At 37.5% G+C, this 13,504-nt stretch overlaps 1 protein-coding gene across 1 annotated transcript; it reads right to left on the reverse strand.

The window, feature by feature from the left end:
- Positions 1–10,252: 10,252 nt before the first annotated feature.
- LOC109216669 (regulatory protein NPR5-like) lies at positions 10,253–12,880 on the reverse strand. Its single transcript, XM_019380843.1, has 2 exons — positions 12,093–12,880; positions 10,253–11,429 (listed from the first exon to the last, which is right to left on the reverse strand). The coding sequence occupies exons 1-2, from the start codon at positions 12,570–12,572 to the stop codon at positions 10,437–10,439; spliced, it is 1,473 nt and encodes a 490-aa protein (XP_019236388.1). The 5' UTR covers positions 12,573–12,880; the 3' UTR covers positions 10,253–10,436.
- Between the last annotated feature and the right edge of the window lie 624 nt (positions 12,881–13,504).

Genomic DNA, 13,504 nt, shown 5'->3' on the forward strand with positions numbered 1-13,504 from the left:
TCTAGACCTTGTTAAGTCATTCATATCCAGCTTGCTAAGTCCCTGACGTTGTACTGTTAGTTAAGGATTGTTTCCATGCTATTAGGTTCTAATGTATGCTTGGGCTTATGCAATCCTGTATGAGGCCTTAGGGTAAACCTCAGGTCTAGCCTTTTCTCCCATATGTAAATCAAGCCTAGTGCAGGCTAGTCTTGTTAACCTATCTTCGACATATCCTTGCCCATTATGAGCCTGACACTATGTAAAAATTTGTGTATGATTTATAATGTTCACACCCAGCTGAGTGGATTGTTACAGACTATGTCCATCAGCCTGTTTGTTATTGATCATATTTGCACTAGACCTTCATGCTATAAATCTTTACTTGTTTTGCCTGTGATTCTATAAGGTCCCCCTATCAAGATTGTATCCTAGATCATATTATGTCTTCAAAGTCTATTTGGGATTGTCTGTTAGTTCCATCCGGAAATTCTAGCCTCTTATGTACATAATTCCGTGTGATCTCATCCACCTGCTCTGGTTTAAACCACTGTTAGTTGTGGTCCTAAGAACTAAATGTGTAGATTTCAAGTGGCCTGATTAAGTTATGTATAATTTGTTATTTATGTGGTTAAGTTTTGCATTGTTGGGTAAGTTAATTCCCTTTTTTCAAACTTGGTATGAGTCTGTGTTCAAGTCATGCAGCTGATGCACTCTTATATCTTGGGGTGTCCCCACACCTGGGTTTACTATCTTGTGTGAAGAACGAGACAACTGAAGACCTCGGAGTGGTTGGGTTATTCCTCTTTGGGCTTGCCCTGCTTATTGGGCCTATACTCATTTTAGTTTGTAGTATTCGAGCATGTATTCTTTATTTTGGGTATGTAATAATAAATAATTGGGGGCATTAGTGAAATTGGGGGAATGGTGTGCTTTACTCTTGCATGAAGGGTAGAAAATATGTCTATTGGGCCTGCTTGCTTCATTCGCTGTCTTATTTATCCTGCTCTACTTTTGCACACTAATAGTAATCATGTCTATAAGAATCGCACACATCTCACCTAAATTTTCTAATACTCGTGCACTATCTCAAGCATGTTATTAATCGCCATATTTGATCTCCATGTTATTGTTGTGCGTTTAGAAAGCATGCCTATAGGAGGTGTATTATATTCTTTCGTTAACTTAGATTTCATATCCATAAGGCTTCATTAGTTGACTAATCAAATTGCTTTATCACTTTGATATGATGCCCATCTAGATATCATGACCATAGGGTCTTAACTAAATAATCAACTTTGTTTGTACTGCTTCACTTAGACAGCATCTCCTACAAGGATAAAGTGTTACAAAATCGAGTCCATTTTCCAATTGTTAGAAATCATGTCCATAGGATATTAACTGACGCTGCTAATCTTGTGTTCTCAAATGATTTACTGCCTGATTATGCGACTGCTAGAGATCATGCCTATAGAAATTGTCACCTGCCTAAGACGTATTTCTATAAAACCAGCATTAGTAATTCAAAATATGAGATTGTTTCCGTTACCTGATTATGCAAACAATTAGAAATCATGCCTATAGGACTTATAACGATCTAATATGCCCGTATGTTAGTCCAGAAACTGCAGCATTACTTGTTTGATACTGAAATCATATAGAGATCATGCCTATAGGACTAAAGGACTCTAAGTCTTAATTTTGAAATGTTCTATTGCCTAATACCAGAAATCAGTCTGCGTGCTTCCTTGTTTATATGTGGAGGCTAACATGAGCCACTCTTTGCTATCATGTGCACTGCGATTTGTTTAGAATGTGCGATTAGTTTTATCATTTTTGAGCAACCTAAGTAAGTCTAGAACCACCCAAATAGAGGTCCAAAGCCTCCTGGACCATAGGCATGGGACGGGTAATGCACGCGTAGGACACGACTTAGAATTGAATTAGAGTGCTTTTAAGTAAACAACTTCAACATAGTAATTGGGTAGTAGGAGATGATAGTCTGTGGCCACTGAATAATATGAGCAACCCCTACCCCAAGGGAGTTGCAAAGTATTATTTATGTTGCACGGAGCGATGCTTTAGGATAAAAAACGTAGCCCTCCCCCCCCCCCCCCCTTTCTTTATATACTTGTCATTTACACTTAGTCATATATAGACCAATGTATTTGTAACCTTGTAATCATTAAGATTTGTACCAATTCCCGATGTGTTATGATAAGACTCTTCGGCTCCTAATTTCTCTTTATTTATTTGATTACCTAACCTAATTACATAATCCACAAAGTTTAAAGTTCAGCCGGGACCCACAGTTGTGGACCTCGAAGAGTACCTAACACCTTCTCTTTGAGGTAATATGAGCGCTTACCCGATCTTTGGTGGCGTTGACTAGTCATACAGAGTTTTTTGCAAATAGGTGCCCTAACGCACCTTGTTAGGTGGCGATTCTTCTCTTTTAATACCCATTTAAAAGAGTTGTCACGTGTCGAAACCCGCTTTCGCGAGAAAATGGGGCGCGACAATAACACTCTGCATGGAAGAAACCTCGTGCCACACATTGCTCCACACGGAAGAAACATCGTGCCAATAACACTCCGCATGGAAGAAACCTCATGCCAATAACACTCCACACAAAAAAAAAACCTTGTGCCAATAACATTCCGCACGGAAGAAACCTCGTGCCACAATAACACTCCGCACGGAAGAAACCTCATGCCACAACCAAACAGTCATCTCAAAAAGAATCACGCAAGTCAACACGTAGTAAATGAAACAATGATATTACAAGCAAGGAATCCTATAGCTAAAGAACGAATACGGAATCAAGGAAGCAAGTAATTCAACTAGGCATGTTGTACAAATTGCAATTAAGAGATGAGACACGTAGACATGTGAAATTAGGCTACAAATGATGACTACATGTGCTAGAATAACTCAATTAAGGCATAAAAAGGAAACTACTTAGCAAAGACCGAAATTTCGACATTTAGCCCGTGTACGCACTTGTCACCTTGCGTACGCGACACTCGCATATCACAAATTGTTACAACATTACCAAATCCTAAGGGAATTTCCCCCACACAAGGTTAAACAAGTCACTTACCTCAGACCAAGCTCATTTAGTCAATAAGAATGTCTTTCCCTCGAATTTTCGACTCCGAACGGCCCAAATCTAGCGAAAAGCAATTATATACTATAAATATAACTATAATACCTAATCTAATTAATGAAATCATGACTTTAACAAGAAATTAAAAAATCGCCCCAAAAAGTCAACCCGAGCCCACGTATCGGAATCGGGTAAAAGTCACAAAATCCAAACACCTGTTCAACCACGAGTTCGCCCATACCAAAATTGCTCAAATCCGGTAAAAAAAACCTCGATCAAAACTTCAAAATTCGATCTAAGAACTTTACACCTTTTCCCCCCAATTTCTCAACCCAAATCCTTAATTAAATGAATAAATTAATGATAGATTAGTGGAATATAACAAAAAATGGGTCAAGAATCCTTACCCAAATATATTTCCTCTGAAAATCCCTCAAATTCTTGCCTGAATCCGAGCTCTCAAGGTCCCAAAAATGAAAATGAGAGAAAACCCTTGATTTTTAATATTTAAGTTCTGCCCAGGTGTTATGCATCGGGATCACGGGACCAACATTGCGATCGCGAAGAACAATAAATCTCAGCCTCCAAAAATGCCTACGAGAACGCGAAACCACTGCTGCGAACGTGAAGCTTTCCCTGTCTGACCCTTCGCGAACGCGTGCACCACTACGCGATCGCGTAGGCAAAAAGCTTGATGCCCCAACTGAACATCCCTCTACACGAACGCGTGGACCCTCTCGTGACTGCGTAGACCTGAGGTTCACAAGGCTTCGCGAACGCGGGACCTACATTGCGAATGCGAAGAAAAAATTTCCAGAAATCTCCAACTTCTCTACGCGAATGCGGGAATACCTTCACCAACGCGTAGAAGGAAACCAGAAGCACCAGATCTCTAAACTTCAACCATCTTTCAAGAGGAAATCCCAATCTGTTAACCCCCCCAAATCCACTCGAGGCCCCCGGGACCTCAACCAAACCTGCCAACAAGCCCTAAAACATGATACGAACTTAGTCGAGCCCTCAAATCACATCGAACAACATCGAAAACACAAATCATACCCCAATTCAAGCCTATTGAAACTACAACCGATGCTGAAACCTATCAAATCACGTCGGATTGACCTCAAATTTTGCACGCAAGTCACATTTGATATTACAGACCTACTCCAACTTCCGGAATCGGAATGCAACCTCGATATCAAAAAGTCCACACCTGGTCAAACATTACAAAAATTCCACCTACGGACCTCCAAATCAACATCCGAACATGCTCCTAAGAGCAAAATCACCATATGGAGCTATTGGAACCGATGAAACTCCATTCTGGAGTCGTCTTCACATAAGTCAAACTACGGTCAACTCTTACAACTAAAACTTCAAACTTAGGGACTAAGTGTCCATTCCATTCTGAAACTGCCCCAAACCCGACACTAAGCACCCTGGCAAGTCAAGTAAGCCTAAAAATGAAACAGAGGGGACATAAATAGGGGATCGGGGCTAATACTCTCAAAACGACCGTCCAGGTCGTTACATGTCCGCTTTTGCGGACTTACAGTCGCATATGCGAAGCCGCATCTGCAGAATATTCATCGCAGATGCGCGAACAACTAAAATTCCAAATGACCGCACCTGAGCCCAAGACATCGTATTTGCAGTGTCGCTTCTACGAACAACAAAGTGCACCTGCGCAGCCGCTTTGCAACAAACACTCCACATCTGCGGAGAGTTCCAACCCAGCTCACAGCCGAACCTACGTATACCCACTCGCACCAGCGTGCCGCATATGCGGAAATTAATCATAGATGCGCAATAGCTCAGCTCCCAATCAGGTCGCTTTTGTGCCTTCTAGTTCGCACTTGCGCTCACCGCACCTGCGCCCAGCGGTTCGTAGGTTCGACCACACTAGATCCTTGCCTACACCAGCTTCAACCAACATGGTCCAAATGATCCGAGACACACTCGGGGCCCTCAGGACCCCATCCGAACATACAAACAGGTACCATAACATAATGCAGACCTGCTCGAGGCCTCATATCACACAAATAACATCAAAACTACGAATCACACCTCACTTCAAGCCTAATGAACTAATGAACTTTTAATTTGTACAACTCGCACCGAATCATATCAATCAACCCGGAATGACTTCAAATTTTGCATGCAAGTCCCAAATGACACAGCAGATCTATTCCAACTCCTAAAATTGCAACCCGAACCCGATATCAACTGTCACACCTCCTTTTTTCATTATACCCCCCCCCCCCCTGGAAGGGGTATAATAAAGGGAGTTATTTCCAACTTGAAGTGACAATCGAAACGGGATTTATTGTAAAAAGATTCAGAGTCGCCACTTGGGAGATTTATGGTGTCCCAAGTCACCGATTTGAATCCCGAATCGAGGAAAGGGTTTGACTCTGTATTACAGTCGCGAACCAGAAATCCGAGTAAGGAATTCTGTTAACCCGGGAGAAGGTGTTAGGCATTCCCGGGTTTCGTGGTTCTAGCACGGTCGCTCAACTGTCATATTCGGCTTAATTATCTGATTTTAAACAATTATGAATATATGTGCAAATTTTTAACTTTTAACCGCTTTTATATTTTTTTTAAAGCGAATTGCAACGTCGTTAAAACACGTCTCGAACCACGTCACATAAAAGCACCCGCGATCTTTGACATATTTCAACTTCGTTGCGATTTGGATTTGGGTCACATAAATGCGCACCCGAGTTTAGGAAGGTAATATTATTAACTAACGTGCCTAAAGCAATTTCCATTTGTAGTTTGCGAGGGCCATGGAATTTGCTAAATGGCACGCCTCGAGTCCTAAGGATAAAATATCAATTAAATGAAGGCAATGGGTTACTTAATGTATTCTTGATGGCAGCTTCACATCTTCAAAGAATTACAATTCAGAAACAAAACAAATTTGAAATCGAAGAGAGCACCAATGACGTCGGCACTATAGTTTGTGAATCTAAAATAGCAGAAATGGTATTGAAAATTAAAAGAAGCAAAATCACTTATCATGCTTGGGAGCTAGTCCGTTTTAATATTAGCCTGAATTGGTAACAAAGAATGAGGTCTACACGGATTAATCGATAATGCAAATTGGTACACTTAACTAACCAAGAACGAAAGAAGCTAAAATTGTTTTTCTTATTACTCCTTTCTCTGTTCGTAGCTCTCTACTCCATCTGTGTGTGTATTACTGTTTCCGGCGAGTTCGTCGCTGGAAGAAGAAGGGGTCAGGGTGGTCGTGCGGTTCAAGCCATGGCCGCTGGTAGAGCACTTGAGCTGAAGGAGAAAGGGGTCGTTTGGAGGAGATCAAGCTTGAGATTCTGGGCGTTGGGTCCTTTTTGGTTCTGTTCTCAGCTGGTTTTTCAAATCGAAGAGGAAGGTGCAGAACAATCAGGACCTCTGTTTTCAGAAGCTGCCCCCCACTTTTCTTCAGAAAATTGTCCCCAGGCCCCTTTTTTCTCCAAAAAATCCTGCTCTCTGCCTTTGTGATTATATATGGAGAGTTGCTTGGAGGAAAAGTTGTGCAGTTATTATGTGTGGTTGGATATGGACGGCATGTGCAGTATGTGAGTGTGTGGAAAATTGTGTTAAGATAATAACAAAAAAGATTCCTTCCATGTATTATGTGTATAGATAAAAGCAGATTGTGAATGTAATTTAGTAAGATGTGTAAATTGTGCATCTGAGTTTGTTAGAATGGATAACGTGGTGGGTCTACATTTTTCATTTGATTTTCCTTTGCATTTTTGCTTTTCACGTTCCTCTCTTCTTTTGCCTCTTTTCCTTTTCCTTGTTTGTTTTTTTTCATTTTTCATCATTTTATTTTTTTTAATTCTAAAAATGAATCTAAATACTAGTTTTATCTAAAATAATAAGGAATAATTAAATGAAAGACAAGATGGTCATATTAAAGGAATCTAAATACTACTCAATATTTACTAAATATGTACAACTTAAAATCACACTAAGCTAAGTAAAAATATTTTTCTTAACTTCTCTTTTTATCTTTTGTAAAAATATCAATAAGCTAAAATAAAAGGAAATATTTTGTAGTTTTTTTTTTAATTTTCAAGATTGAATAAAGCAAAAAGAAAGAGAGAAAAAAAAAATTAAAAATAGCATTATTAGGCCTAAAACCAACATCTAAGCACTAAAAGGTATAAAATTTCGGGGAGGGTCAAAAATTACATGTCTACATCAACAAAGTCAACTCTCGGTCAAATCTCACAACCTTCCAAACCTTCAACGTTCCAACTTCTGCCAAAATGCATCAAATCAACCTACAGATCTCCAAATCAAAATTCGGGCATACGCCTAAGTTTAAAATCACAATACGAAGCTATTGGAATCATCAAAATACCATTTCGGAGTCATCTACACAAAAAGTCAAACTCCAATTAACTCTTGCTACTTAAGATTCTAAAACAAGAATCATTCTTCCATATCAATCCCGAATCATCCAATAATCGAACCCGGATACACAATACGAAGCTACTTGAGACCTTAAATCACCGAACGAGACACTAATTCTCAAAACGACTTGTCAAATTGTTATATTATTGAAAATGAAAATCATTATCATTATCATTATTATTATAACATCAGACTATTTTGAATTGAATATGGTTTTTTATTAAAATACATTTACCAAACAACCAATCAGAAGCCAAGCACGAAAAAAATACAAGCCAAGAACTACGATTTATTATACCTCTAAAGGGTTATCGTCAGGGGCGGACCCACCTTGTAGGAAGAGGGTTCAGTTGAGCCCACTTCGCTGGAAAAATTAAAATGGTGGAGCAGTGGCAAGCGGGATCAATGTAATGCTTGTGGTCGCAAGATCGAAACTCTGCTAAAGTAGCGAACCAAATAGTTCCTTTTTGCTAAACGTATATATTATTGTTCTTATTGTTAGGCCTTGTTGTTTCCTATTTTGTCTTTATTTTCCTACTTCTCTTTGTGATTTTTTTCCTTTATTTAAATCCAATAATAGCTATTCTTATTAAACTCTTCCATTTCACTTCAAAAGAGTTAATCCTTTCAACAAAGTGAATTTTGGTTCTTTTTTCATAATTTTTGCTAAAAAAATGGGAGTATCGAAATTGCTTGTAATTTTTTAATTTAATTTAGTTTAGTTTATATTGAAATTGTTAATTTGTGTTATGCTAAAAAAAAACTAGTTTGTTCTAAAATATATTTTTCTTTAATAATTTTTATAAATTAGTTTAGTTTATCACTCTTTTTTCCGTGTTTTTTTGTTTGTAATAACTTTGTACATTAAATTTCTTAGAGTTATAGTACGATTTTAAAGTTGGTTAAATACTTTTTTGTTAAAAAATTGCTACATTTGCTGCAAAAAATTTCTTAATGTATGTAGATACATTTTTTTTTTAAAAAAATAAAGGACCAACTTATTTTTTTTAAACAAAAAAAATTGCGACCTTTTTTCTTAAATAAATGATTTCATTTTGAAGTCATCTGATGAACAAAAAAAAGAACAATGTATAATTTTTACTTACCGCTTTGCTTATACATTCGACTATCGAATCTTTGACTGAATTCGTTTATATAAAATCCTTGGTCTGCCGCTGGTTATGGTTAGGACCGATGAGAACCTCATGAAAACTTATATAGTAGTATATATAATTCATAAGGCTCGTGAAAAAAATATAGTAGTAGTAATGATAAAAGAACCCGACTTTCACCGAGACTTCCTTTCCACGTTTTGTTTTTTCCTTCCATTTTGTCGATTCTAGAGTAACGTAGAGAAGGGAACAAGAGACAAAGAAGAGGATACATTTACAAAGATGAATCCACAATCAATTATATCAATAATAGCCACTCCGTTGTGCAGTCACACTCAATGTTGCATTCATGCAAGACAGGCAATCAATATTTCAATAGCCGAATAGGGTAGTCAATAAAAAAATCTTCTTTAAAAAGGGGAGAGGTGCCAGCTCACACCTTTCACTAGAACAAAAATAAGGTCTATCACTCCCACCATCAAAAGAAACCAAAAAACATCCATATTTTGTGCATATAGACACACAAAAAAAAAACACTTTGACATTTTTCTTTCAATATTTTTGTGCCTCTATATTAAATGCTACGAAATCAATACAATATTTTCTTCACGACAAGAAATGTAAGATGGAAATCAGGAGGTCTGGAGAGGAGGCAAAAAAATGTTTGGTTGCAGAAAACAGTCCATGACAATGATATTTAAAATACCTGTATTATTAAATAAAATAAAACCAAACGAGTTGACAGGCCAGTGCTGATTCTGAAAGATTGGCCTGCGGCGTCCCTTCCTCTTAATCAAGCGCAAAACAAAACACTTGGATTCTCTTTGTCCCATTCCTCCTCGTGAGTCAGGAGTCAGGACATAGATATATTATTTCCAATTCCACCGCTAAATGCCCATTTTGAACGCCCTAACAACAAAACAAGAACAGGCCGAAAAGAAGTGGGAAAAAGCTGAAGATGAAGATAAAAGAATAGTACTCGCTCCGTTTCAGTTTACGTGAACCTATTTTTTTTTTTTTTGTCAGTTCCAAAAAGAAAGATCCCTTTTTAAATTTGGAAACAATTTAGCTTAAACTTACAATTCTACCTTAATGAAAAAATTTTATAACCACACAAATACTCTCGACCCCTTTCTGACATGTTTAGGACCATAAATTCCAAAAACATTCATTTTTACTTAAACTTCGTGTCCAGTCAAAAAGGTTCACATCAATTGAAACATAGGGAATAATAGTATTATCCTCTCTGTCCTTTTTATAGTATTTAGTATAATAATTTAATTTTAAATTTTTTATTTTATCTTTAATGAGATGATTTGCAACCACACAAATACTAGTGACTCTTTCTTTGTTTCTTAAGCTCCATGACCAATCAAAAGACATCATATAAATTGGGATGAAGGGGGTAATATGTTCCTCTCTGACTAATAAACATACTCTATCTGTCCCAGTTTATGTGAACCTATTTCCTTAATTTGGTCCGTTCCAAAAAGAATGGCCCTTTCTAAATTTGGAAATAATTTAACATAAATTTACAATTCTATCCTTAATGAGAAGCTTTTATAACCACACAAATACTATTTTTTCTTAAACTCTGTGCCCAGTCAAACAGGTTCACATAAATTGGAACGGATGCACTAATACTTACTCCATAATATAATACAAAATCATGATCATCAGAATTTGCATTGCATTCCCACTTCGTTTCATATGGATCATAGATATTTTTATCTATCTAGAAGAAAAAGAAAAGGAGAAGAGACAAAAGATGTAGTAATGGTGGAGAGAATGGAGAGAAATTTAGCTTAATATTCATGATGAGAATGGTGGTACATTGATGATGGGTCAAAGCCACTGTGCCGATTCTGTTTGTTGTTGTGGCTGCTATCATTATCTCCCTCGTTCATTTTACACCCCATTTGATGAGGAGCTGAAGAAGTTGCACCAAGATTTAAATACACCATTCTTGAATCCAAGTTCAGGTTTCCCATATTGCTAGCATTGCTTGTGCTGTGATCTTCATTTATGGGTTGATATACTGCTGTGGAAGTTGGGTTGTTTGCATTTTCTTCCTCTCGAGAAATCACCATGGCTGCTGATTGAACAAGTTCGAGGCAAAGTCTTAGCTTATTTGGTTCAATGTGATTGAGTCCAGGGACAGCTCCTTTGAATAGAAAATCTGATGTTAGGGTTCGGAGAATATCGAGTGGAGTGATCCCATCCACCGTTCGTACATTTGGATCGGCATGGTGGTCTAATAGAACAGCCACCATGTCCGGAGACACCATTTCAGCTGCAATGTGAAGTGGGGTTTTGCCCGCTAGCCCGGCTGGGTAGTTTACATTGGCTGCACCGAGCTCGAGGAGCGCCTTAACAACTTCCCGGCTGCAATTCTCGACAGCATAATGCAAGGCAATTGATTCATCAAGATTTAGGCCTTCACCCATAACCATAAGCTTGACAAGTTCGACGTCGGATGAGTCGAGAGCTCGTCTCATTCGTCGGATTTTTTGGTCCTCGAGCTCTGAAGCCGTGCTAAGGTCGTGTTGATGGTGTTGGTGGTGGTGGTGAGGGATTAGGGATCGTCGCGCTAGGGAGGATTTGAGGCGGAGCTCTTCAATTTTTGCTACAACATCAATGGGAAGGTGCTTGGCTAAGACTTCTGCTGGAAGGCCAGATTTTGCAACTAAATGGGAACATGTAGTCCAAAGTTGGGACATGTCTTGCTTTCTTGAAGCTATCAAAACTTTCATCACATCCTCAATTGAAGCCTTTTCTACCATGCTTGTCAATTGCTTCTGCTTAAAAAATATGTAATTATAATCAATAAATATACTGTAAATTAGGAACACCAATATGTTCTACTTTTCATACATTGACATATATTTAGAAAGTTTCTTATCCAAAGACCATCAAACAACTGATGTGATTGTGTAAAATCGTGATAATCTTTTGGTGTTGGTTTTTAAACCAAATGAGGAAAGTAGATTTGATTGAGGTGTGATCACTGTTGAAAGATATGACTGCAGAAATCAAGAACCAAAATTGGAAACCTTTGAGTGTGGAACATATATAGATAAGAGGAAACCATTTCAAGAAACTCAAATCTTTTACATGAAATCAAGATAGGACTAGTGAAATGAGACATCTAGTGACAAGATTTCTGTATTTAGTATATTTAGTTTAGCTGTATCTAATCTTGAACTTTGTAGCCAAAAATAATAATAATGATAATAATAGGATCGATGATTCTGCAAAAGAAAACTAGTGACATAGAAAGAAAGAAGTATACTAGATTTATGTGAGATCAAATTTAACTACCTCTGACTGAAAAAAGTTGAATAAAAATATATCTGAAAATCTTTGGCTGAAGAAGCAACAACAAAAACTAATAGCCAACCATGGTTTGGAAAAATGAAAATTTCTAATTCCAAATCTCAGAAAGTTAGAAAAGATAAAACCTGAGTGAGCAAAGCGAGCTGTTCAACACCAAAAGATCTAGCGGCTGCGAGAGTGTCAAGTGCAAGATCAACGGCTGAGGTACAATGTGTATGCCAACAGCTTCTCTCCCCACAATTAGGCCTTGATTCATGTTTCTGTGGCACAACTGAAACTTGTCCACTGTACAAAAACTGCAACATCAACAAGAATACCTCATACCCTACTGAGTTTACAGGTATTACCTGTAAACCACCTGTACCCCGCGGGCTGATGACGCCCGCGGAACTCATTCTTGAGCTTAATGGTTCCGGGCCGCCACCAGGCGACTCGGGCCCACAAAAGAATTTCCTGAAAACAAGACTCCTAGCAGCTAAGATACATTTGTGAGCATGAACCAGACGACCTTCAACACTGAAAGTAACATCACTGAAAGCTTGACCGTTGATGAGAAGGTTGAGATAATCCAAAGAGAGAGATCTTAAGGAATCTTCAAGAGTCATATTCTGGGAAGTAACAACCTTATTCTAGTTCTAGAGTTTGAAGTAAGAGCAGTTCTCCTCTCTCTATAGCTTAAACAGTAGAGAGGAAAAAGATATACTGTATATGTTAAGAAGAGGTACACTTTGAAGGTTAACAGGAGAATAAGAGAAGAGAGTAAAAGCTCGGTGGCTTTACTTCATTTAGTGGAAGATTGTTCTTTCTTTGGTTATTTCAACTATTAGATGATGAAAGTAGTCATTTCTTGTGCGAATCGATGGAGTTTCTGTGTGCTATGTGGATACATTTTTTGAGAGAGGTGGTGGATGGGTTTGGGGGGAGGGGGGGGAATATTTGATACACCGGTAATATTGTATTATCGATATAATTTAACATGTTATAATAGATTACTTATTATTTAATTTAAATATCCAATTAGATAGAATTACCTATATTGTTTTTTAACAAATCTAGTTGTGTAAAAAAATTATGTTATTGCATAGAACAAAGTACACGGATAAAAGAAATATTCCCTTTGTCACAATTAATGTTAAGGTGTTTGACTAGGTATAAAGTTTAACAAATAAGGAAATTAAAGACTTTCGAAATTTGTGGTCTATAATAAACGATAGAAGTTTATGTAACTAGAAATTATCTCATTAAGTGTAACAAAGTGAAATTTAAAATTGAAGTGTTACTAAATGTAAAATGTGTTATTCATTTTGGAACCGATTAAAAGAAGAAAGTGTCATATAAATTGAGATGGAGCGGTATAAACTTCATTGAAAGATTAAATGGACGAGAATTAATTAATCTCATTTCTTGTTTGTTTTTACTCCCTCCGTTTCAATTTAGATGATACACTTTTCTTATTTGTCCGTTCCAAAAAGAATGACACATTTCTATAATTAGAAATAATTCAACTTTAAACGTTTTATTTTACCTATGTTACCCT

This window comes from Nicotiana attenuata, unplaced genomic scaffold, assembly GCF_001879085.1.
Source record: "Nicotiana attenuata strain UT unplaced genomic scaffold, NIATTr2, whole genome shotgun sequence".
Classification (NCBI taxonomy): Eukaryota; Viridiplantae; Streptophyta; class Magnoliopsida; order Solanales; family Solanaceae; genus Nicotiana; species Nicotiana attenuata.

Coding starts and splice junctions, on each gene's coding strand:
- LOC109216669 (XM_019380843.1), bottom strand. CDS start 12,572: ATGACTCTTGAAGATTCCTTAAGATCTCTCTCTTTGGATTATCTCAAC. Junction 11,430..12,092: donor AGCTCGCTTTGCTCACTCAG/GTTTTATCTTTT, acceptor TTTTTTAAGCAG/AAGCAATTGACAAGCATGGT.